Source organism: Melopsittacus undulatus, chromosome 5 (genome assembly GCF_012275295.1).
Source record: "Melopsittacus undulatus isolate bMelUnd1 chromosome 5, bMelUnd1.mat.Z, whole genome shotgun sequence".
In the NCBI taxonomy this organism is placed as follows: Eukaryota; Metazoa; Chordata; class Aves; order Psittaciformes; family Psittaculidae; genus Melopsittacus; species Melopsittacus undulatus.
The window spans coordinates 35,645,157-35,671,130 of NC_047531.1; the positions used below are offsets into that span (position 1 = coordinate 35,645,157).

A 25,974-nucleotide genomic window follows, 5' to 3' on the forward strand; every position below is an offset into this window, starting at 1 on the left:
TCTGCTCAGATGCAGGCATCTACATTATAGTTACTTCTTTACACCTGATGAATCCCCTCTGTGCACATCAAAGGGAGCCTATCAATTCAGATTATTATTTCAGACAGGGTTGGTACAGCCAGGGCTGAGGAGGCATTTCCTGTCCAAGGCTTTGCCTGACTACCTGGATGGAATTGGACCAGATTTCAGCTGCTAATGAGGCCTTATGCTATTTTAGTTTTCCAGCCCTCTTTTATAGCCAGTCTTTAAACTAGTATTCCATCAGAAAATTACTAATGTTAAAAAATAACAGAAGCAGGAGATCATTTGGAAGCAGCTGACTCTGGAAGGGGGACAGTGGTTCCTAATATGGATTGTTGGTAGAGCTAGACGGACCTTACAACTTCTTGCTGAAATACACATTGGCCAGAAGACACATAAGGGGTGCAGAGTAATGATATCCTGTTCCCAGCTCACCATGTCTGTGTGTGCCACTCACTTCCACTCAGCTTCAGTTCTCTCCAAGAAATTAGATTAGGGGATGGTGATGACAGCAGCCTGCTATGGGAGGAAGAGCAGAGTAGAACCACACTAAATTAACCAGAGCAATTTATTCGTCTCGCACATAATGGGATGTGTTTCTCCATCCACAGTTTTCCCCACCAGACAGGGGTATGTGGCACTCCACTGCTTTGCTCCAGGCAGGGAATGAGGAATCGCCAGCTCCTGATTCTCCTCTCTGAGGAGGGAGAAAGAGCAGCCTTCTCTCTGCCCACAGTGTGAAATGGGGGTTTACAGGAACTGGGGAGAGAGGCCAAAGGAGATTATCAAATACATTCATTTTGCAGCCAGGGGAGAGGGAGAGAAGTGGCAGAGTTTGCTCTCACCCATGGATATGCTTCATCTCACCTGCTAGCACCCAGGAGAAGATGCTGGGGGAAAATCATATATACACAAATTTCTCTGCTCTTCTCTTGTCAGCTGCAGACCCCTCTGCAAAGGGGAACTGCAAGGAGAGCCCCACTTTATAGTGGAGCTTGATCATTCCAGAAAAGTTCAGGGCACTGACCTGAGATGTTTCAGCACCTCAGGGTGCTCCATCCTCATCCTTGTAGCTGGCCATCTCTTTGCTGAACTCATTCCAGCTCCCTCACCTTTTCTCATTTACCAGTACTGAGCCAGTAACTCCTCACACCAAGCTCCCAGTCAATTTATGCTACATGTAAGGGGAGACAAAAAGCCATCTGCTACTCACATTATATCTCACAGCTCCATGTACTGGTGGGGTGCTGTAGAAATAGAAACAACAACAAAAAATCAGAACATCAAACCTGAGTGTTAATCAACCCAGTCCAACCAAGCTGTTTTCAGGGGTTAACACAGTCTGGCAAAACTGTGCCATAACCCGGCTGTCTGTGTACAGCGTGTGTTTTACCGGTTGGTGTAGGCTAAGCAGGAAGATCCCAAAAGCCAGCATCCCTGCAAACCCCAGCCAGCCCCAGTGTATAAACACAGCCGCTCAGACCTTGTTTGTGCTGGAAGACAATTTATTGCAGTCTTCTCAGGGTGGCCCCCTGCTCTGTTCACCCGGGAGAAGGTGTAATAAATTGCCTGCGGGGAGGCTTTGCTCCTCAGAGTCTCTTTAGAGATATGAGAAACTTCTGTCCAGTTGGAAGATTTACTTGTGTGAAAACTGACCTTTGCTTGATGAAGAGAACTAATGGGGCTCTGCTACTTAGCACACAGCTCTGAGCTAAGCCATCCATTACACACACATCTTAATAGCAGTCTGGCTCTTGAGTCCCATAACATCATTTCTGCTTTCTGCTTAACTAGGAATGTATTTGTATAAGCGAGCTGCACTTAGAGAAGGGGAGAAGTTGGTTTTGCTTTCCATTCAGCCACTCGAGGGGAGGAAAAAAGCAGCATTCTGAGAATGTATTGGTTTGAGCCACATTTTGAATGTGTTGATGCTGGCAGCATTGTCTTGTCTAATTTGGGGAAGCATTTAGACAGCATGATAGGTACTACGCAGAAATGATGGATGCTGTCAGTGTAGGATTTGTACCTAATTTGGATCAAGCAGCACTAGCTATGTCAGTGCCTACACACAAATTCTCTGACTGGGTCAAAGCCATGCAGACATTCTTTCCATTTTCACTGCAATTTGTGCATTTGCACCTTACACCAGTGAGTGTGATTTGCTGTCATCAGAGAAGCAAGCAGAAAGGTCTATGAGGGGTGCCATCACTGTGGCATCAAAGGAGTAGAGCCAGTGAGTAAGTAAACCCCATTCTGGCTTTCACTACCAAATCATACCTTTCTGCGTTACTAACAACACGGTGGAATGGATGGAGGGACTTCTAAACTGGTTTAAGATCCTCAAATGAAAGATGCTCTACAAATACTGAAGGATGGTGTTAGGCAAGACATTGTACCCATTGAGTTACCTCTAATAGCCAACATGTCACTCATGATAAGGATCAAAGAGCAGGAAAAAGCTGGCCTGGTGCTCAGGATGGTGTGGGGAAATTCCCCTGGTGACTGAGGAGGGAGAGGAGGGGAGGAAGGCAGCATGCTGCTATGATCCAGTCACTGCTCTTGCCTCACACGTGGCACAGTCAACCACATCACTCCAGGCCAAGAGGAGCTGCAACAGTTTTTTGTACAAAGATGCACTTCTCTGGCAAGCTCAGCTCCACAGGACATTTCAGAGTGGAGTGGTTTGTGGAATATATTGACCTGGCTTGACACTTTTATGGTTTGGTCAGGCCTGGTTCCCCACTTGGTGAGCGGACAGGGGACTCCCTGCACTGAGGTCAGTGTCTTTCCAGATGGTGCTTGATGCTGTAACCAAACATCAGGGAGGAATGTCTCTGCATTACCACCTCGATTCCTTCCCTTCTCTGGGTTGATACTGGAGCAGTTTGCAGTTTGTGAAAACTCTCAGATGTTCAGCCTGGAAGAGAGGAAGAGAGCTGGTCTCTATATATTCCTAAGCAGATGTCTTAGTATTTTGTATATGGAGAAGCTGAGGCATAGAAACACATGGTTTTCCAGGAGTTCTGTGGGCCAACCTCTTACAAACACTGAGTAAAATGGACAGGCTGTGGATAAAGGTACAGCTTCACCTTTATATAGTACACTATAGTAGAGTTCATGGGAAAGAGAGAGGGAACAGGCTCAGGTGAAACAATATCCACAGCTTTTCTTTTATTGTTAGATGTAATTCCCTGTCTTCCTGGAATTACATTCACCTCCAGTTTTGTGGCTTCTTTGCAATGAGGTAAAAGTTGGCATAGGTCTCTCCTCCTTGTCCTGTCCCCTCATACCAGTCCCAGGTGCTGGGTGAGGGCAGCCTGAACATGGCACAAGTACAGGGAACAGGGCATGGGATCAGAATCAAAACAAATGCAGAAGGTGAGGTAAATGGAGCTTTCTTAGTGTAGCTTATTCTCATTCCTGGCTGATAACTTAACAGGACAACTATTTAGGATGACTACTGTCTGCTTTAAGTGTCAGCACATGAAAGTGTGCACCCATGACTATTAGCAACCAGGGCTGGAACATAAAAGGAGCTCTGCAGCCTGAGCTGCTCAGAATACTCATTTAGCATGAGACATTGGACATAATGACATCTACATTTAAGTCCATTATACCGATACATGTAATTTTTCTTCTCCTGGTTAGCAAATTGCCTCATATTTTTCAAATTATCCTCTGAGATTTTGAATGACATGGGGAGGGATAATGAGCCAGACCCCAGGATGGATGAGGCACAAAAGGGGTCTTCTCCCTTATCCATCGCTTTGTAATAACAAAGTAAAAGGCAGCTGGGAAGGACAAGGGAGACACTCCTGACTATTTCCATCCTTTCTCCTGTGTCTGAGTGCATTTCCCACCTAAAGCAGAAGAAAACGTTGGGGAATGTGACTCCCCACTAAACCAAAATCTTTCTGCTTCATTTTTACTTTGTCCATGAAATCCAATTTTCCCCTTTATTTTCCTTTTTCATGGGAAAAAATAATGCTTTCACCAGGGCAAAGAGGAGCCTCTTTGGATTGTTATTCTGGAATTTTTCTCATTTCCTAGTCTTAATAGGCTGAAGAGGGTTGTTTTGTCTCCCTGTATGGAAGCAGTATCACAGGGCTGGGGGGAAGGTACCCCCCTTGCCAATATTGAGCCCCTAGCTCCTGCCCTTTGGAAAAGGTAGGAACTCACCCAAAAACTCACTGCCACAGTGTTATCAGTCACAGACACCTTGATCAGCAGCAGACACCCTCAGTGCCACCCTTGGCCTCCCCATCACTGCCAGGCACTGCTCACCTCTGTTTTGCACCATGGCACTAGAGTGGGAGTTTCTGATGCTTCTTTTTGGTGAAAAAAAGATGGTTTTGTTGTTGGATAAAAGCCTTTTGGACCAGCTGGTTCCTACCACGGTCAAACTTCACAAGAAGTAGGATGATATCACTGCCCCAGGACAGATTTACACCTGAAGTAGACAAGACATCCATTTGCTGTGGTCATGTTTCGAAATATCATTATGCTGAAGACCACAGGGAAATAATTTTAACATTTGGCAGGTTCTGCTTGGAAATAAACTCATGGGTTGTGATCTCAAATGCTATGACAGTATATTTGCACAGTCAGGAACGAGACTGCTCAGAGCTTGGCCCCTGGTAGGTGATTGATGGCCAAATTCAGGCTGATGAGATATGTCCGGGGCTGGGTGTTAGAAGCAATGCTCATCATTTTTATTTGACAGTTTCTTTTGGTGATTAAGCACCTTCACAACACTGCTAAATTTGCCCATCTGCACACACACAACTGGGCTTACATACGGGGCTGGCAGTAGCAGCAAGGGATTCTCCATGTCCTAAAGAACCAGTTATCAAACTGGTGAGTCCAAGGCATAGTCAGGCATTTACCCTGCTGCAATTCAGAAGTAGGCCTGCCTATAACACAAGGGAGATATTACAGTAGTGCCAGCTTCCCATCACCCAAGGATCGGGATTTTCCACAACTGCTTCTCACAGGCACCTCCGTATAAATGTCTGTGCTTGGCTGGTTACGATGGGAATTGCCATTCATCACGGCGTGAGGGGGCTTAAGCTGTCTCAGAGCAAGTTGTCAGTTAAGCAACGCTTAATATAGAGCAGTACGAGACATGGCCTCGCAGCTAAAAAGCCTTAAACATTTCAAATGCAGCAGCTTCCAAGCTACCTTCTGCAGTACTCATTATTATTTTCCTACTGCTGAGAGGGAGCAGCCAAGACAGACACTTTGTGTTCATTACCCAGCATAATATTCACTGGTCTATTTAATTAAAGCTTAGACAATGTACTTGATGAATTAGAAGTTACTGGGGGTGGGAAGGGAGGGGGAATGCAGAAATAGATTAACATTGGCTGATCTTTTCAACTGTTTAAAAAATTATTTCTTTGGGTTTTACACTCACAAAGTCTTGTGGGGTGTTCCCCCTTCTCACGGGTACCTCATTTCTCATAGCAGCAGTTGCTGGCTACCAAGGAACCTCTTGTAGGAGCTGCTTGAGGCTGTGTTGCAAGAGGTCTAGCAGAGCAGAAGTGTCAGACACATTGCACTGCCTGTTTCTCCATTCAGCCCATCCATTATTCCCTGGATGTATCAGCTTCACACCACATGGAGGAATGCTATTCTCAGGGGAGTCCTCAACAGAAATCTGAGAGTTGCCCCTTAAAACTGATCATCTTGAAACATGCTGTAAGAAAGGGCTTAAAAGCTTAACAGGCAAAACAGGCAGAGGAGGGCAGATGAGGGAGGAGTATTTCCCAAACACAGCCCAACAGCCCCAAGCAGCTAAATGGTTTTCTGAAGGTCATCAAGGAAACCCGTGTTCGAATCAGGAATTTAACCCAGATTTTTTTGCTTGGTTCATTGCCTTAGCAGCTGGATGCTTCTGCCTGCCTCCTTAGTCACTGACATTGGCCATTGTGAAGTGCTGTTTCCTTTCCCGAAGGGGAACTAACAGGAAGAGGACTGACAGTCAGGATCAGTGCATAGCATGTGTGTTTCCCTTCCCCTTTCTGTGAATTCAGGGGAGCCTGCTCCAGTTCGGGTTTTCCAAGCTTGCCCACGGAAAATCCCACAGGAGTTCTCTGCAAATCTGTTTTCTTTTAAGTAGCACCATTTCCCTGGTGCACATGGTTTGCATTTGTCTGGGTGCATGAGTGTGAGCCAGTAGCTCCCCAGCACACTCTCCATTCTGGGGATCACTTGAGAATTGGGCTTTCTTTGTGAAGATGGAGAATTATGTGCAGGCTCTGTGCTCCAAGAGACTCAATCTTGTACAGAAAATGATCTGCTCGAGTACGTCTATGTGGAAAGCCTTAGGAAAGATCCTAGCAGCCATAAGAAACGCAATATTGCCCTCTAGTGATGGTGAGGAGGGTCTCGTTTGATCTGAGGAAACAAACAGCTTTTTGGGATTAAAAATTGGAATAAATGTTCCTGTTTTCTTCTGACCCGGGAATTAAAGATCCTACTGTGACAACTTGGAGAGCGCTGGTAGTGGTGATAAGCAGAGGAGGTTCTTCAAGACTCACAGAATGTGTAAAATTACCCTTTTCCTCCACGAATTCAGCAGATGGAAAGCCAGCTGCACTCAAGAGAACAGATCTAGTAAGAAGGTTTTTAATGCAGCACCGGTTTTGCATTTCTAAAGCCCAGTGTATTTTTACTTGCCAAAAAATGAGAGAGAGGTGGTTTTAAAGACAAGAGGTGAAACCCAGTAGAAACCAGGAAAAAAAAAAACGTAAGACCATGTTGTGCTTCGTGATTCCTGCATTCAAATGTCGGGGGGTTAATTTGGGGTTTATTTTTATGTCTCATTTGAACTCTCCTGGAGGGGGAGAAGAGGGAGATGACAATAGCAGGAGCTCCTCAGCAGATGAACGTGAGCTCAAAATGTTCCTGTCACTCCAGTGAGCATGAAGTTGGTTGTATCTGTCAGGAAATAGACTGTTCTGAAGAGCCTTCAGAAGACATTTAGGAGCACTACAAAGCTTTGACCTTCACCCCTAAGAAGGTTATATTTAAGGCCCTCGATTCTGCAAATAACTCAACATGGTCAACCCCTCCAGTGATAGTGTGAAGCCCCAGGAATGCCAGCAGGTCTCTGAGCTCCATTCCCAGGGTCAAGGAATAAGGTTTCCCTGTAACTGGACCCTGCATCTCAACCCATGTTTCTAAGGCATCTTGTTCTTTTAAGTTCCTGATGCAGACAGCATTTCTCTGGCACCTTCCTATTCTAATTGCCTCTGACAAGGCAAAGTAGTACCAGAATTTATGTAAGGAACATTGCTGCCACAGTACTGCGACTTAAAGATCACTATAAAGACAGGGTGGGTACACAGATGTGGTTTTTTTCCCTACTGAAAACACAAAGTAAATTTCACTTTAATCACTCACTGAGCCTATCCAGGCTTTCTCTGTTACTACTGGAACTCACAACACACTTATATGTAAGAATCAGTCATTAACTGACAGTATCCTGAGCTTTTTTCCCCAAAAGGTCTCAAGGCAGAATTAAGAGCTGGGGGTCAATTCAAGCCAGTGGTAAAACTCTCATGGAGTCCACTGACAAAGGATCAAACCTTCAAAGCAGGCAGGACATGGACTACTGAATTAATTCATGCATATCAGGGGCTTTCAACATAATCACAAATATCTGGGTAACTGGCCAGTGCAAAAGGGTGGGGTTTTCTGACATTGAGGGTTTGGGCTTTCTCCTGAGCTCTGAGAAGTCATCTCAGCTCAAATAACACCAGGTTATTGGCACCCCCAGCATCATTACTCACAGTCCTGGTACATTACACATGGTCCTTAACTATAGCTGGTTGAGTACTCTGCAGCCATAGCTGTTACATGCTGGCTACTCAGGTATGTAGAGAAGCCTTTATAAGACTTGCCTTATGCAGAGCTGATGTGGACAAGGGAAGGAACCCAAAATTGGGGGTTTTTTTCAGTGAACTTGTACAAGATGCAGGTCAACAGCACAGAAATGGGCAAGTCAGGTAAAGGAGTGAAGGAGAAATGCCAAAATGTGAGGGAGAATGGAGGGGAACTCACAAGCAAATAATCATAAAGGATGATTTGAAGCTTTCAAACACAACAAAGCAGCATTTAGAAACTGAATCACCCACCTGCTGATGCAGTCCCTTTGGGGGGTGGTAACTGAGCACATCCTGGAGCACACACAAGCCTGTCACCACCCTAAGCAAAGGAACTTCATTTTTAGTATACTCATCATGACTCCATTGACCACATTTTTCACACAATGAGTGAATTTTCTTGTTTTGCCCGAGTTCTCCTGTGTCTCACCTTTCTTCCTTTCCCTTTCAGGTTCTACATTGAAAGCATCTCCTACCTAAAGGACAATGCCACCATTGAGCTGTTTTTCTTGAATGCCAAGTCCTGCATCTACAAGGTAAGGATTCGGGAAGCTCTGGGTGACACTTGTGTGGGCTGAGACACCTGAATCTGCTTTTTCTGCCCCAAAGTTTATGCTGGTTGAACACAGAATTCAAGGTGCAACCTCCTCCTCCCTCACTCCTGTCTCTGCACTTAGCATCAGTTTCAACGTCAAAGAGATGTTCTGAGGTAAAACAAGCCTCGAAGTAACCCTTGTGGTTGGCAGGAGGGAATCTGCAGCTGCTAAAATTATAAACTGGCATGTTCTTAGGAGGAAATGTCTGGTTTTGTGTTAAATGAAGCCGCTACTGAGGCGCCGGGCTCAGTTAGGGGCTCCGGCCCGAAGAGGGCGGCAGTGTCTGCGGCGAAGGCGCCATCTTCTGATCTACAATGGGGGGGTAGACGGTAGACTGTGAGTGCGCATGTGAGTGTGCAAGGGAAAGGTGACAGTGCAGGAGGTGGTGTGAGTGTGGGAATGGTGTAGGTGTGCGGTGCCGAGTGTGTGAGGGGTGTGGGACTGGAACTGGGAGTCTGTGCACCTGTGTCAGTGTGCTCAGGATGCATACGGCTGTGCGTTTGTGACAGGACGAGTCAGAGGTTGTGGGAGTTCTTGTTAACAGTCTTCTGATACCTAAGGGCTGATAGGAAAGCTGGAGAGGGGCTTTTCACAGGGGCATGTAGGGATAGGAAGAGGGGGAATGGCTTTAACCTGCCAGAGGGGGGAGATTGAGATGAAGTTCTTCCCTGTGAGGGTGCTGAGGTGCTGGCACAGGGTGCCCAGAGAAGCTGTGGCTGCCCCATCCCTGGCAGTGTTCAAGGCCAGGTTGGACACAGGGGCTTGGAGCAACCTGCTCTAGTGGAAGGTGTCCCTGCCTGGGGCAGGGGTTGGAGCTGGATGAGCTTTAAGGTCCATTCCAACTCAAACCAGTCTGGGATGCTGTGATTCTGCGACGGAGTATGTGGATATATGCCTGAGCAGGGGTGAGGGTGTCTGAGGATACATCCTGAAGATCACCTTGTACAGGAGCAAGCCATGCATAGGGAAGTGTTTCTTTGTGCCAGAAATAGCCCTGCTTGGTAGGCAACTGAAAACAGCAGTCTGCTGTCACTGACACTACTCAGAGCTGCCCATTGCAAGGCACATTGTATTCCAGAGATAAGGGTGTCCTGGCATGGCCTTCATTCCCCCACTGGATTCTCATTGCAGAGCTACAAAGCCTCTGATGCCACAAGCATAGGTCCAAGTAAAAGAGCAGAGCCCAGTTAATGAAGCAGGCTCAGAACCACTGAAGTATAGGATGGGGAAAGGCTTCTCATCAGCTGGGATTCCCTGGGAGGATTCCTCCCACCTCCCTCTGTGCAGGCAGAGGCCATTCCCGGTGACTCACCTCCATCTGCCAGGGAGGAAGTGGTAGGAAAAGACAGCTGGAGTGATTGTGCCACCATCCTACAGCCCTCAGCAGGTTTGTGCCCTGCTCAGCCAACTACCTTATACCGAACTAGAGCCTTGCTTCCTGACATCTGCATGTCCTAAAGTTCAGGGACCAACTTTGCATCAAATGCAGGGTAGGAGCCAGAAAATGCCTTTTTTCCAGTGCCCAGGAAAGAGGCAGGGCTGCTGAGCTGAGCTGTGCAGAGCTTTGCTAGCTGGCGAGGCTGCAATTAGATGTGCTTAGTCAGCCCTCTGCAGCAACAAGCTCAGTGAGCATCCCATTTTGGTTCCTGGGGAAAGTTCCTTTTTGAAGCGTTGCCAGGAAAAGCTTACACTGTTGTTCTTTTTTTGGAGAAAGCTTAATAAGAAGAAGAGGGGAAGGAAAAAAAAAGTGCCTACAGATCTAGGTTGGTCTATTTTGGTCTGACCTCTCCTGAAACCATTACTTTGCACATTTGAGCTGACTGTCATCTCTATCCAAAAATAGCCCTGCTGGATTCCCAGTCTCCCATGCGGGTCCTTCCCCATTTGACTTCCAGCCACAGGAAGCCATGCTGTGCTATTAACATAGGTGTTGAGTTTGGGTGCAAAATCTCTGCTGGGATGCAGAGCACCCAGTCAGCATTCCTGGAGGATTCCTCTAGGTGTAGAAATTGAAATTCAGTGCCTAAGCACAGCCAGTGCTTGTCACCCCTGCAGCTAGCAGTTGGTGTTGTATGCTCCCAAACCTTGAAAGCTTCCTTGTTGCACCACTTTTCTCGTTGGACTTACCATGTATACCTTCACCCCAGAAAGACTATACTGTGTATGAAATGTGTGGTTCATAAAGCTATGCTAGCACCTAAGATTTTCCCTGTTAGTTCGTATAACACACAGCATCAAATGTCCCCATGCTCCAGTTGGGAAGGAATAAAACTGAGGCCTGTTTAGTTTGGGGCTGCTGGTCCGCTGGGTTGCCAGCTGACTCTGCGTTGGGTACTCACCACTCCTCCTGTTGCATGATGAGGCATTCATGGACCAACACACCCAAACCCCAGCAAGCCACTGTTGCTCAGAGAGGCCAAGCCGCATATGTACTACCAGGCCTTGGCATCAGGCACCATCCCTCGGTCACTCAGGCTGTTTAGTTGCTAACACGTTCTGGCACAGGTTTTGGCCTGTGCCAACAAGCCCTGTCCCAGGCATTGCTTAGGCACTGTTCAGGGATGAGCACCTGTTCCCAAGAGGCAACCCAGTGGAGGTAATCCTAGCCAGAAATGGGGGAGGGAAGAAGAGTGTTTAGTCATGCACTACACTGTGCCATGTACCCTTAGGGCTCTGACCCACTTCACCTACTCGTATAGACTCACCATAACATCGACTTGTGGTTGCAGAGGCTGGTTTGTCCATGCAGTGCCTGGTGCTTCAAGACAGGAGGAACACCAGGCACTTTGTTCCTACTTGGTATCGCTCTTTGCCATGGGGTATCTATCTGTCTGCCCCAGCACAGCCCTGCCTGCAGCTGAATCCTCATCTCACACCAGCCGCTTCCCTGGGCACATACACGTCATTAGTGCTGGTGCGTGCGTGACCCAGGCAGCTCAGCTGAACAGGGGAAGGTGTGTTTATCTCTCACAGCAGAGCTCATTTTCACTCCTCAAGGAGTTGTTATGAAGGAGGTGAAGGAAGTGCTTGTATTAAAAAGCTGGCACTGGTGAAAGCCAAGGACACCTGGATCTTATCCTCTGTTTTGTTCCTTTTGTTTTTGATTTTGCCAGAGACAAGCCAACGCAGCGATTGTGGCTTGTAAATGAGGTGTGGCCATGGCTTGGCTGGAGCGTGGATCACAGCACTCATCTATATTTAGATCACTCGTCTCTTGCCAGATGAAGTAGAATATTAAAAACAGCAGCTTAAATAAATACAACAGAAAAGCCACTACAGAAACGAGCTGAACAGTGACCCAGTTTACATGGCCACGTACGTCAGAGCCAACACAGGAGCTCTGGTTGCAGAACAGAAGCCTAAACAGTATCTCTCTAAAAGCCCACTAGCTTCCCAAAATCAGGGGTCAGAGACTCAGGAACACACACTTGGCCACAAGATTAATGCTTATGCCTCCTGTCCCAAGCATGTTTGATGCCAAGTTTGCATCCCACGTGTTTAGACAGAGAAGTGCTTGGACTCCTTGGTTCTGTGACTGCTATCTGAGGCACAGAAGGACACTGAGAAAATCTGATGGGACCATCAGTGTCCTTCATGGGACTGTGGTGTCCAAGCAGAATGCTCACAATTTCACCTGACCCTCCAAGATTGTTTTCACTGGGAGGTGGATCCTCTAGAATGGAGCAGTGAAGGTTTACCAAAAGATTTGCTGTCACAGATCATGCTCACGGCACCTCCACTCCCAGTGCTCATGGGGATAAAGGGGCTGAAACTAAAGCTCCCTTGCTGCAGGTGAGAATATGGCTCTATTTCCTGTGAGTTTACCCTGGGCAAGAGCCAGATGAGTTCTGCAGGGGCTCTGACACAACTCAGTGAAGATAAACTTTCTCATTTCCTTGCTTCTGTGAGCCAAGGGCAATCTGTGCTCCCCTGAAGCATTTGGGGGAGAAAAAGTATATTCCCCAGACTACACTTCACTACATTACTCTGATGCTCCCCCTTCCACCTGCCTTCTCCTCCTTCCTCCCCAGGAATCCCTTCATGCCACATCCAGTTACGCTTCATTTACCATGCCATTACACTGAATATTTGGCTTTCTCCACATCTGAGTGGGCAGGTTCGCCCTCACTTTGGTCTCCAGGAGCACAGGGAATGCTTTGAAGCCCAGCCAGGGGAGCAAGCTGGTGCTGCACACTTCACCATGCAGTAGCCAGGTGGAGATGCACTTCCTTCTTATGGGTGCTCACACTCAATTTCTTTTTCTTCCTTGTTTTCTTCACCTTTCAAGGAACTCATTGAGGTTGACAGTGAAGTGGTGTTTGAACTGGCTGCATACATCTTGCAGGTAAGCACTCGCCTTCTCTCACTTTGTGCTTCCTCATGTTGCATTTTATCTTTTGATTTGCCAAATCCTAAATAAGAAATGCAGGGATTCCCCCAGCTGCAGAGAAAGATGTCTTTACACAGTTTTTATCACGCATACCAGTGCAAAATAAGGATAGAAGTCTCTCAAACCAAACCTCTGCATGCATGGAGCACATTCCACTTTGCATACATAAATGTATGTTTGAGCTGACATAGTTATCCAAGACCCTGGGGTATGATGTAAAGCCAGAGGACATCTAAGTGATGAATGTGCTTTATTAGGTGAAATCCATATGCAAAGGGCTCTTCACCAGTGACTTGCATTTGTTTCCCAGGCAAGCTTGGCCTTCTGATAATCTCCATAAGCTTCTATATACACCACTGTCTGTATTCTCCAATGTGGGCAGAACAGCTTAAAGAGTTTCCAAAGAACTTCTTCAGAAAGAAAGAAAAAAATGCCTTTGAAAGTCCTGCTCTTGAGGAAGAGGGAAAGGGTCAGAGAGCAAATTACCCCCTGCCTTTGGGAAATGTGGTTCCCAAAGAGGAATCTTGTCAGGGTAGCAGAGGTGCTTTTTGTGAAAGCTTTCTTTTTAGGAGCATGGCTGTGGGAGCAGATCAGAGATAACTGGCAGATGATCCTTGTTCCCCTTTCCTACAGTGTCATTTTAACTTTTGTTTCCCATCAGCCATGAAGGAAAACAGCTCCTATGAGGAGCCATGTGAGCAGAGGAGCCATCTCATCAGGCTGCACTAAAAAATAACAATGCCTTGCTCTTCTATAGCACTTTCCATGTTAAAGAAGCAATTAATGCAGAGGGATTTGAATCTTCATTAAATTGTTTTATGTAACAAAAATGGAGAGAGAGAGTCGGGATGGGGGACTCAAGAGAACATTATAGAAATCACATACTGGCTGTTGGGGGAATACACATCAAACAACAGGCTCATTGTGAGAAGCAGCAGTGGGATTATGAATCTTTTGTCTTCTCATCCTAATGAATAACTGGAGTACTCAGTAGCTGTGTACCTCTTACTGTTGTTCAGCCAGATCCAGATCTGCCACTGTAGCCCCTTGGTTGTTTCTCTTCACAAACACAGGATGTTACGTGAATTCCTGTAGTAGTTTGATGCGTAACTTAATAGAAACAGTCAAAACAAGCCACACCTCTGCTGTCTGTATCCAGAAATTACTACAACCCATGTTCGTGACAGGATCCAAGCAAAACAAGACGGATCATACTGCATTTTGCTCTACTGCTGACTGCAGCATGTAGGTCAAAGTACTGAAGGATGAGGATATACCCAACAAAATTGGATTTTAAATTCAGTATGCTCATCCCTGTGCAGGCCAGGGTATATCCTCTGGGTTTTGCTCTATATTGAACTACAATCACGATATGATCAAGGACTCCTTCCTATGAACCAGAGAAGAGCTTGTCTGCCCTTCAGTTCACTCACAGGGAAATGGGAAGATAGTAAAGGACTGTCAGAATGCAAGTGATTTAATCTGCAGCCTTGTTTCAAATTGTTGTGTTACCAGAACAAATTAAAGTTCCACCAAAACTCTGAACTTTACTCCAGCCTCAGGACTGAAACATCACTGGATATGGGCTGACAGGTTTTGTGGGTGGATGGGCAGATGTAAAGACAAAAGGCCTGGATGCAAAGCCCTGTCCTCTTGGCAGTGGAAACTCACAAATGACATACTTGCACTGTGCTTTCTGTGTAGCTGATGGCAAATGAGGTGCTTTAGTAGGCATCATATGAAATTCATATTGCCTGTGGGAAATGCAAAATGCACATTACATCTATTGAGGAGGGGACTCACCAGATTTTGAGGGTTCATACAGTAAGATTCAGGTACTAATCTAGCTGCTGGAGTAGATTACCAGCCCTTTAACATCAGGCTGTGATGCTAATAAATGGAAATATCTAGATATAGAAGTAAGGGAGCTGAAAACTCCCCCAAACACTCAGCAAGGAATTAGAGAAACCTTTGTCTAGCATCACCTCAGAATCTGCCAGCTTTTGGAAAGTCTGAACACTAGAAAATAACCAGGATACTTGTAAAAAGAGTCAGGGGAGTTGCAGTTTCAGAGGCTGAAAAGTCACTGGGAGTTCAGAGATCTTCTAGTAATGTAACAACCACATTGACCCCAAAAATTACTTATTTACCAGAATTATTTCCTGCTGCTTCTTGGGTATCCACTAGTAGAAAGAGAAATTATCTGGCCCTGTATTAGACAACCCTTTTGTTTGTTAATCTGCCCAGCTCACTGCATGTATCATGGCACTTGACATTCGAGACTGGTTCCAAAAAGTGCATGAGGAATCAATTACAACAGGAAATTGCTGCTAAATGAATCCTGCAAATGGAAGCTCTTTAGCAGCCATTTTCTTGGTTTTTCTTCTGTTTTTAATGCTATGTTATTATCTTTTCTTCCTCATTTTACAGGAGGCAAAGGGAGATTTTTCAAGGTAGGTGAACTTAAAAGTTTTTATCTTTGTGTGGTGTGGGAATGAATCTGGTAGAACCACTGTGTGAGCGCTGTGACTCAGTTGTAGCTGTGTAGCAACAGGAATGCACTGCTAACATAGACATCATGTTTCCTGCAATCATTTCTTCACAAAACACAGCCTTTGACCAGAGCATGCCTTGCAAACAGCATTGTTTGTGACTTTGTTGTTGACAAATCTCTTTATATGCCCATGGAGTTCAGGAAATAGACTAGTCTTCAGAAGGAAATTCCTAAGGAAGTGACTCTACAATCACTGTGATATCAGCGATCCAGCCAGAGGCAACACTAAAATTCCATTACTAATTGATATTTCAGCTTGAATTTGGACAGAGTTCTCAAAATCGCAATTTAGCTAACAGGTTTTGTTGAACTTCCACTATCCCTTGAGCCAAATCTTCATACTTGCTGTAAGAGGTGACTGTGTTTCATATCTTGAATATGTTAATGAAATGCCCAGGAACTTGAAGTTGACAGTATCTATTAGTTGCACTTTAGCAGCATCCAAAGATCAGATGGCTGTTTCATACTCCATGTGAGAAACATGGATGTTCTTCATCTGAAACTCAGGAGAACTCCCGATGCTAAAAATGTCACATACTCCATATATTACTTTTGCTGGCCTGAACATGAGTTCAGCTGGAGGACCACAATATCCATTGAAGTTCGTTTCATAGAAGAAAACAAGGTGTGGATGGGCAGTGAGTCTGAAGAGGTGTCTTAATATTGTCAGCATTGAGATACACTAAGAGAAGACTGTAACGATACTCTGTGCACGATAGGAGGTTGCAAAAAACAGGCAGCGTCCACTTTCTGGTGGACTGGGACCTCTAGCTAGCTAAAATTGGGACAAATCAGTGAAAAGGAACAATGCATTGCAAATTGTGGAATCTGAGACAACATAAGGTAACCCGTGCTAAAAGGAAGTTTAAGTTCTGCCTTATCACTTCTCAAAACCTTAATCAACTCACAAAATCCTGACATGCATCTGACAGCAGAAACACAAGCCCAGTCTTGCTTCATTTTTCAGTTTCACCCCATTTGGAGTAACTCGGCTATCAGCAGTGCTTGTTTAGCGGGGCACTGGAGTGAATGTGGCTCTTTGACTTTACAGTCTGGTTTTCAATGCACTGCCAAGCGCTCAGACCCAAAGAGCCAGACCAAGCAAAGTTTTGCCATTCAAACCTGTGATAAATCACATCTTCCATGCATTCCATAACATGGCTTTGTTACGAAGGGTAATACATCAATATTTCTCAGAATATCTTGGACATTGCAAAAACACACCCAGTTAGTGTATATTCAGAGTCTGAAATGTGGAATAGAAAGGAATCAGATGGCTTGGAGTCATAGGACCAAAAGCATTTTATCTTCAAGTATCATGTTTCCAGACCAGAAGTGGAAACAGCCAGTGGACAGCATCCATCTCCTAAAAGCTGCTGGATGTTCCTTGTAAAATGAATGGTTGAGCTTATCACAGTGTATTTTTCTAGGGCACAGAGAAATGAGGAATCTTCTCTGAGAGCACAGAAGATAACTCACAGTGTTAGCTGTTTCCTCCACATCAGTATGGCAGTCATCACCATCCCTATTGGAACAGTTAGCTCTTAGTCCTTTGTACCTGTAGATTGCAATGGTTTGAAGTGGAAATCTTTACATCCAAGTCAGGCAGAGAAGTGGTGTTATAGTAACAACTTGTTGACACTGCCAGGGATCTTAATATATAAATGGGCTTTGGTGGCAAAGCAGTCTGCCATATTAGTGGAGTTTAAAGCCTTTTCCCAGAGGAAGGTAGAAGAATGTCACCATGACATGGTCTAGAAGAAGACTTAGCATCTCCAGGGGTATGTGTTCAGCAGCTCCCCTCTGATGTGCACTGACATGGGTTTACATGCTGGGTGAGATCCAGGTGCTACTGAAGTCACCACGAGGTCATTGTGGTCAAAATTTTGCCTGCTGAGATTTGTGGTTATTCTTATCAGCAGTATGAAATGTGGGAGGCAAATCAAGCCTGGGGCCTGCAAGAGTAACTGCAGATGGAGACAAATGCTCTGACTTCTCTTAGGGCTGAAATTAGCTTCAGTGTCTGAAGTTAGTTGATGTTGAAATGCTGTCTAAAACAGAAGTGGCTACTCTTTGAAACAGAGAAGTTCTGCAGCTGCAAATGTCTTGCTGCTGAGATTTAAAGACAACAGGTTGTGCGTGGCAGCATACATAGTGTGAAGGCTGAACTCTTGAACTCCTGCTTTCGTTTTGAAGAAATCAGTTAATTTTTAAGGGCTGCACACTTGGAATGCAGACCGCACATTTCCCACACCTGTCCTGCCTACTGCCGCCATCAGATTTATATAGCCTGTGAGTCTACAAGTTTCCCTTTGGCCTTGATCCAGAAAAGTGCATAAGCATTGGCTTGTTGGTAGTGATGGGAGAATTGCTGGTCCCCATGGAAGCCTTCCTGTGAGTCACTGCTGAACACCTCAGGGACTGGCACAGCCAATGCCAAATTGTCACAATTTTAGCTGTGGGTTGGCACCTGCCCATGGTGCCAGAGTGGGATTATCTCCAAACCCCACTGGTGCATCACAGGGAGCTGGTTCAGGACTCCTGAATGTAGTTGCAAGTCTGCTTTTTGGTCTTCATGGGAGTTAAAAAAGCAGAGCTGATCTTACTAACTCCAGCAGTCAGTTTTCTACATCTGAACTGATGCATGTGACATGACAGCAGTTCCTACTGCTGCTTTTAAGGAAATCATCCCATGCCTCGTAATAGTGACTGCGCTTATAGTACCCCTCTTTCCTTTCCCCAGAAGGGGCTAATGTGCTATTTCAAACACATGTTCTAGATCCTTTGGTAGGATATCATCATACATGAGTATCTTATCACTGATTCTTGCCACCTTGGAGTACTATCTAACTCAGACATCACAATGACTGCCCAGTGTTTGGTAAGCCTGAAGAGCACATAGTCTGAGTCAACCTTATTTGTCTTGAGCTAAGATGCCACAGTAGCCCTGACAGATCCATTTGGCACTTAAGGGAACAATTTGACCAAGCCCTTTTACATTTCTAATGTGTGTTTTGTATCAAAACCAAGCCCATCAAAACTCCTAAGCTTCTGAGGCCATTTAGGTCAACTAAGAAAAGTATTTCTCAGTGTTTGCTCTAAGTGGCCTGGTCCAACACAGTGTTTTGTAAACAGAATTGTACAAAGGGCACCTTCCTTAGTTGATTGGTAGAGATATAGGCAGAGTGAGGTTTAAGATAGAAGTTATTTTCCTTAAGAAGTCTTCTGCATTAAAGGAGAGTGGGCTTTCATGTTATTTAAGAGAATCCCCAAACGCTTCAGCTGAAAAGCTTGGAAAAAGTTTACATTTAGGCTGGGTCATACAATTGAATTAAGGACAATTGAGTATCCCTGTTCAGCCGATTCTCAGGTTGAAGAGGACACTGAAGATTGGATCTGTGCTTTTTGATATTAGACTTCAAAGGCACAGAATCACATGTATGAAGCTCCTAAACTAGTATCCTGCAGACAGATGTAAAGGTTATTGGCTCAAGCTAATCTTGTTTCTAGCTGGGAGCTGAGTCACACTTGATTGGCAGAGCATGGGCAGGGCAAATTCCAATTCCTTAGATGAACACAAATCCTACAGGTGTGACTCTCTTTAGGCCTATGTACAGGAAGGAACTAGGGCACCCTAGCTGATCTGGGGGGCGGGGGCATAGCATATTGTTAAAATAGTTGAGATTATTCCCCTAAATTAATCATACCAGATTTAGAATCCAGTCTGACATGGACTAAAATCCTTGGGAAACTCACAACTTTGGTTTACATGTTCAGAATCCAGCTCTTCAACCTTAAACAGCATCTATGTAGAAGCAGCTGGAAATAACATCTACTGAACATTTGTCCCTTGGTTTGGGAAGGGGAAATTAACCACCCTAAGTAAAACCAAAACATGAACCACTGCAGCTAGTTCCTCAGAAAGGCTCTCATTGCTTGATTTCTCCAGTTAAGCAATAGGAAACAGTTCAAGTGAACTCCATGTATCCCCAGCAACATCTGAGAGAATAACAAGGGTGGAAAGCAATGGCCAGTTTCCTGTTCAGCAGAATTTCACAATCATTTCAGTGTTTGGGCAGATGGTAATCTGACATAGTTTCAGGCTGACTTTTCTTTCTGTGTAACCAAGTGACATTTAACCAGTTGGAACTTATGAAGGGGTTACAAACCCCAGGCTGCTTTCAGCAACCTAATGGAGAAGATCCTAAACATGGTACCGTTTAATCTGAGAATCTCAGACTCTCCATTTCCCCTTGCATTCACCAGAATGAATGACCATGCTGAGAAGAGTCAATAACTGTAACCTGCGGGTTTGCTTTGTTCTTGATCACTGTTGTTACATGTGCTGGAAAATGTATGGATTTCCTGAAACAACTGCATATATAATCTTGCTCAAAATCATTGCAGCCAGTTTGCCAAAATCTTGTTTTTCACAAAAAGCTCATGAAGTGCCCAGGTGGATCTTTTACCCCCATGCATAGATAGAAATACTGACATGTAGTGACTATTTGACCAAGACTCATTAAACAGGCAGTACCAGGACTAAGACCAGCACTCAGGAGTTCTGTTTTCAAGGTCTGTTCTCTAGTCAGTCAACCTTATTTCAGGCTATCTCACCAACTTTCAGGAACCCATGCAGGTGGCTTTTCCAGTTCAGTTTTTAAATTGTCATTTGGTCTTTTAAATACCATAATTTCCACCACAGTGTAGAAATAAAGTGGTCTGGAGAATACAGAGAAAGTGTGTTTGGAACCTTTTCTCTATGTATTAATAGATCTATATCAAAAGTGTCCTTCCATATACCCTGGAAGTTGATCACTTTGGAATAGAAAATAAATGCAGCACAAGTGACCAGATTAAACAAGCACTTTCTAAAGACAGTAATAAAATAAACACACTGAGATATTTCACAAGTACAAACCCACATGCAATCCTGCTGGAAACATTTTAAAAATGAAGGAGGCTGGTGCTTTAGAAGGAGCCAAGAGGAAAGTGGCCACTAGTTCAAATGCAACTTGAATCATTGTTTTCCTCCTTTTCCTTAATTTGGCAGCCTCTGGGGAGTCTAAATTCATTTGTCCTGAGCCAATGCCTGCCAGAAGACTGTGTGAATATAGGGACCATAGCATGAAACAGGTTTTTGTTCCTGGAGGTGATTACCTGCAATAAAATAGATGTTGTGAGGCACTGTCTTTACAGTATTTTCTAGGTACTGAGCAGAAATGCTGACCCCATTCAACAGCATCGCTCAGAATGTCTTTTTCTCTCATTCTTAAAAGACTTTATCGCAGCGCAGACAAGCTTCAGTCCTTGCTGACAGAAAAGACTGACATGACTGACGTTACCCCCTTCTTTTATGGCAGCCATTACTAATGCAGGTTTTCCCCAGACTCAAGGATATTTAGCCACCACCAGTCTTGTCCTCTTTGTCAGCTTTCTGGACTCTGTTTGGAAATTACTCAGTGTTTTCCCAGAAGAGATTTGGAAATGTCTCAACTTCCCTCTATGAGCAGCCAGCCTCAAAAACATCTTCACTTGAGGGCAGGGGCTGCTGCTTGTGCTCTGATTGTGCTGGGTTCTGTGTTTTATTCCCCCGGTCTCTTTTAAACTGTCAATAAAATCAGTAAGAGGTGAGAGTGCACATACTGTGGAGGAGCTTTCCCTGGACAGACTCAGTAAACTGCAAAGAGCAACAGCTTGCTGTCTAGGCTGTCAGTCACAGAACACAGCATCCAGATCATCAGATAACATGGAACAGAGCAGCTTCTTGTTCAGACTTGTGCAGATATTTACCTGCCATGGAAGAAAAAACCTGAATAGGTTTTGAGCATTTGCACTTACAAAGGAAGATCTATCTGGTGGTCAAATGACCATGGGATTTAGGCAGGAGTGGGTGTTCAAACACTCTTTGTCTGAAGTCATTTGAGTCAGCATAAGAGGTGCTGCTGAGCGGTTTTCTGTGTGCTTAGCATAGAAGCAATTGCCTCAGTCATTTCTTGTGAGTGCTACTCTACACATCTTCACTCTGCAACATTTGAATCTAGCTGAGACTTGAGCACCTCTGTCATAGATTTGCCTTGATTAGAAGTTGTGGTTCTGGTCCCCAGAGACAAGAGCAAAACTCAGGGTGACTTGGAACATCCAAGGGCTCCTTGGGCCTTTCACAGAGTTAGTATAGCTGGTCAGGATGCCAAGACTACCTCTCTGCCTAGTTAATGGCCCTGCTGCCCTGAAGGGGAAGCAAGAGGCTGGGAAATCTGGAGCTCTATAAGAGGCATCTCTGTCCCCAGCTCCAGGACAACCACAGGTTTTGGCAGGATAAAAAAGAGGATACATGAAGGCAGAAAAAAACACTTGCTATTAAGAAGTAAGCCAATAAACATTAATTCTTTGGTACTCCTCAGCATCCTGTCTGGCCCCCTTGGCTGTGTATTTCTACAGCTTTCAAAGTAACAGCAACACTGCATTCCTTCCCAGGCTTTTCAGGGATTTTTTTTCATGCACACACATTTCTTTATGTGGTTAGAGACAATCCCATGTCTTCCTTTCATCTGGGAGAATTTGCTTCCCATTTCATGAGCAATCCCTACTCTCATGTGCAGTGAGGCTGCTGCAGACGACCAGTGCAGCCACCAGAGGCTGGTGGAGTGGTTGTGCCTGGTCCCGTGTAGGACTTTGTGTAGCAGGACAAAAATTAAAGCTGGAGCCTTACCAGTGAAGTCCAGGTCATGGAGGAAAGGGGCTAAGAACAACCTCTGATGCTTAAAAGGGAAATCATTCCTGTTTGCAGCAGGTTGTAAGGTATTAAATTAAGGTGCTTTATTGCAGCTGAAAGCATCACTTGTGCTTCTCTTCACCTTGTTTTTTCTGTGTATGAAGATGTCCATGGGACCCTGCTCAATGAAATGTGACATAGTGGCTTTTGTGTCCAGTCACTGGTAGGAAGCACTTCAACATAACCATCTGGGAGAGCTTCTCTCTAATTCTGATAACAGAGGGAGAAGTTAACTGAGCTGCCATAAAACAAATAAAGAGAGAAGGAAAAGGAAACCCCAGTGCCTTTTGTTAAGGAGGAACAGATGTAGGGCAGTAGCAGCCTGCCAGCTAGGTCAGGTCATATCAAATATTGTGGTTGTTTTCTTGTAGCCTGATCCTCCTTTTGAACTCTCTTTCAGCAATGAAGTTGTAAGGAATGAATTAAAGAAGCTGCCAGCGCTTCCAACACCAGCACTGAAGGAGCATCCCTCCCTTGCTTACTGGTAATGTATCATGCTGCTGAATGGCTTTTGCAGTGTCTTATGCTGTTCTGGCTCTGGCAAGAAGTGATCTGAAAGTAGAACTGGGATGCAAGGATTCCTGCCTTCTAGCTCCGAGTCTGACACTGACTCATTGCATGATTCAACACAAGCAGAGCTCCCACCCTAGGCCTCAGTTTCCCCATCTGCCAAATGTTTGCAGAAATATCTGGCTGGAATATTCATTCTAAACATGTAAGTGTCCTGATGAAATCAAGAGGCTTAATGTGCCATTTCATTTCCCAGCACTTTGCATCTGTGCAAAGAGTTTCCCCAGTTTGAAATATCAATGCTTTGCACTGGTCTGCACTGCTGTTGAGTAACTGAGTTTCATCTTGCAAGTATCTCTGTATGGCATAGCTGAACTAAAAGGGATTCATTTCTCCTTTTATATGAATGAGGTGATATTTGGAGGTGGATGTTTGGGAGCTCTGTCTTTGTTACACTGAAAATTAAATCCAGGGTAGGAGCAGGGTCACAATTAAGTTTGGGATGCCCCACACATAGTTTCTTTGTGCCACCCTGCCTATGCCTTTTATCTGTGCAAATAGGAAAGAATTCAGGGAAAGACGTGGGGAGATGCTTTCTCTTGATTTTCTGCTTGTTCCTCTTTCATGTCTCCCTTTAAATTATTAGGCTATAAGCCTGGGGGTGGGAGTGAACTTCTTTATCTGTTACTCTTAATTTCTGCATCTTGGTAATCTGAGGATGGCAAGGGGAAATGAATCCATTTGTAGTTTATTATCTCAATTCTTCCCTTTGCCAGGAATGCCATCCTCTTTTCCTAGCATGGCTACAATACCAGAATTAGCTGTACCTCGTGTCAAGCTGTAGGCAAGCTGGGCTGTGAGGTCTCCAAGTCACTTTCTGAGCACATCAGGAGATACTTGGGGTCCCCAGCTGAGTTTAGGAACACTGACACAAAAGCTGTGGATCATCGCAGTCTTCTGGTGTTTCTGTTTAAGAAACAAACCAAATCTGTATGATAAACGTAGGTTGCCATTTCACTGGAAGAATGGGCTCCCTCTTCAGAGCATTGCTTTCCTTCCTCCACAAACAAATTCACACACTGACAAGCAGTACACTTCCAGCCTGGTCTGATTGACACACTGGTAGCTCCCACTAAAAGCCACCTCAGGAGGACTGCTGGGAACAAGTAACCATGGGCAGAGAAGGCAAATCTGGCCCCTCAGCAGCAACATGGACTTGAGGTGCCTGCCCCACTTCTGGCGAGTGTTAGTCAATACACCAATGTTATGGACTTCTGATGGAAATCTCAGTGAGGTCTGGGACTGTCGCTGCCTGTAGGACACTCTCCTTGGGCTTGGGCTCCGTTGAGTCACCTGAAGCAAGAAGGGCCATGTAAAACCTCATGCTGGGAATGTATTTACAGCACACAAGGGACAACACTTCTTGCAGCTGTACTCCATGTTGTGGCAGTTCTCATGTGACTGGGGAGAGGTTGCAAGTTGGGAAGCTGGTTGTTGCCGATGGGGTAATAAAACCAGTGGCTACATCCTGTGACTTCCTTATGATTTCACTTCAGTAATCAGGTCTGAGACCTCTTACACATCAGTAGTTCATTACCTTTTAATGGTGGCTTTTTCATAAATACCCGCTGAAACACTGAATGCTCTCAAGACTAGGCTGCTGGTGAATCAGACAAAGCCTCTAAAGTACAGATCAACCTTCATTGATCTAAGAGGACAGGTTTTTAGAACTGTGTATAGAGCATACTCTGTACCAACTTCATCCTGTTCAAATTTCATCCTGTTCTTTTCTGTGTGCAATCAGTTTCATGCTGCAGTTCTTCAGCATTATCTCAAAGCAGTGACATGTGAATTTCCAACTCTGGAAAGAAACATATAAAACATTAGGGATGGGATGGCTCTAGTTAAAAATAACCAACCAAAAGAGCCCTGTGCTATATTTGTATCAGCTAAAATGGACTAAAAGGTGGGTGATAAAATGGATAATCAAATAAATACTGTGATAGATCTGCATGAAATAATATAACACTTCCATCACACACTATTAAAAAGTTGCTCCTATCAAACACAGTAAGACCAGTGGGATGAGTCCTGGATCCTTAGATGCAGCAAGGGCTGAATCAGCATAGGTTGGTGCCTCCAGCTCCACCTTCATGGAGTCTCCTGTTTGTGTACCCTTGCTGCAGGCCTTATCCTCCACTGTAACTCCTTCTTGGATGTTTGTAGACTTCACCAAAGTGGAAGGTTGTAATTTTCATATTAAGTTGCCATTTCCAGCTTTCTACAGATAAGAAGAATCAGATGCTTGCTCTCAGGCATCTCTTAGCATCACTGATTATTGGTGAAGCAAAAAGGGGCTTTTTGATGGGTTTGTTTGTTAGGGTTTTTTCCTTGTAAATGAAAACTGAGCTTCCGGTCCTCCCACACAGTCCAGGAGCCAGGGCCCTGAGCTGTGATTTCTCTTGCCATGCATGGAAACAACTGACAGTATTTATTGGTTTAGACACAAAACTAAACACAGAGACTGGAGAGAACCTTTAGAAACCGTGTTAACTCACAGTGCTCCTTTCGAGCCACTGTCATTCCATTTTATCACAATTCAAATCCTCTCCAGCAAGCCAGCCCAGTAGTAGGTTGTCGGTAAGAAGGCAAGGAGATACAATAGTGCAGATGGGATTTTTCAACAGAACAAGGGGAAGATAGACCTCTCCCAGCTCCTAGCAGACTTTGAATGCAAGTTTGGTTTTAGTAACCTAAAGCATCAGTGTTGCCAGAAAATCCACCTCTGAAAATCAATCTTTAGTTTCTCTAACACAACGCAGACCTGAGCTTGGTCCCTTTGGCCCAAGAGATGCTCTGCAGGCTTCAGTGCGACAGTGTATGACTGCAGATAAAGACTTTAGTAAGTTCATTAATATAATCAAAATGGACAAATCAAGTTAGAAAACAAAACAGCAGTAAGGACCAGCAATGAGTAGACAGCTACTTAAAACAGCTCAGTGTGCTGGAAAGGGGGGGGGGGGAACAATTATGTTTGAAAGTCTGGATCTTACGATGAGAAACTCTGGCCCTGCAATTGCTTGAAATTTGTCTGCTGTCCAGTTCTGTAAGCTGCTGGAGCAGGAGGGATTTTTTGGTGGCTGTAGAGATCTCTATCCAAGCTGTCTGCTGCAGGGTATCATCCATCTATTAATTTGTGCAGTGCTGGGGGGAATGTTTTATGAGCTGGCAGACAGATG

The 25,974-nt window shown here is 44.9% G+C and overlaps 1 protein-coding gene across 7 annotated transcripts in view; it reads left to right on the plus strand.

Moving 5' to 3' along the window:
• FRMD4A (FERM domain containing 4A) overlaps positions 1-25,974 on the plus strand; it is a 282,366-nt gene that overhangs the window by 193,008 nt on the left and 63,384 nt on the right. For all 7 annotated transcript variants that reach the window (XM_031043981.2, XM_031043980.2, XM_031043979.2 and 4 more), the window contains exons 5-8: positions 8,362-8,446; positions 12,795-12,851; positions 15,327-15,349; positions 22,626-22,709. In XM_031043981.2, coding sequence (XP_030899841.1) covers positions 8,362-8,446; positions 12,795-12,851; positions 15,327-15,349; positions 22,626-22,709 — 249 coding nt within the window. The remainder of the gene's footprint in view (positions 1-8,361; positions 8,447-12,794; positions 12,852-15,326; positions 15,350-22,625; positions 22,710-25,974) is intronic.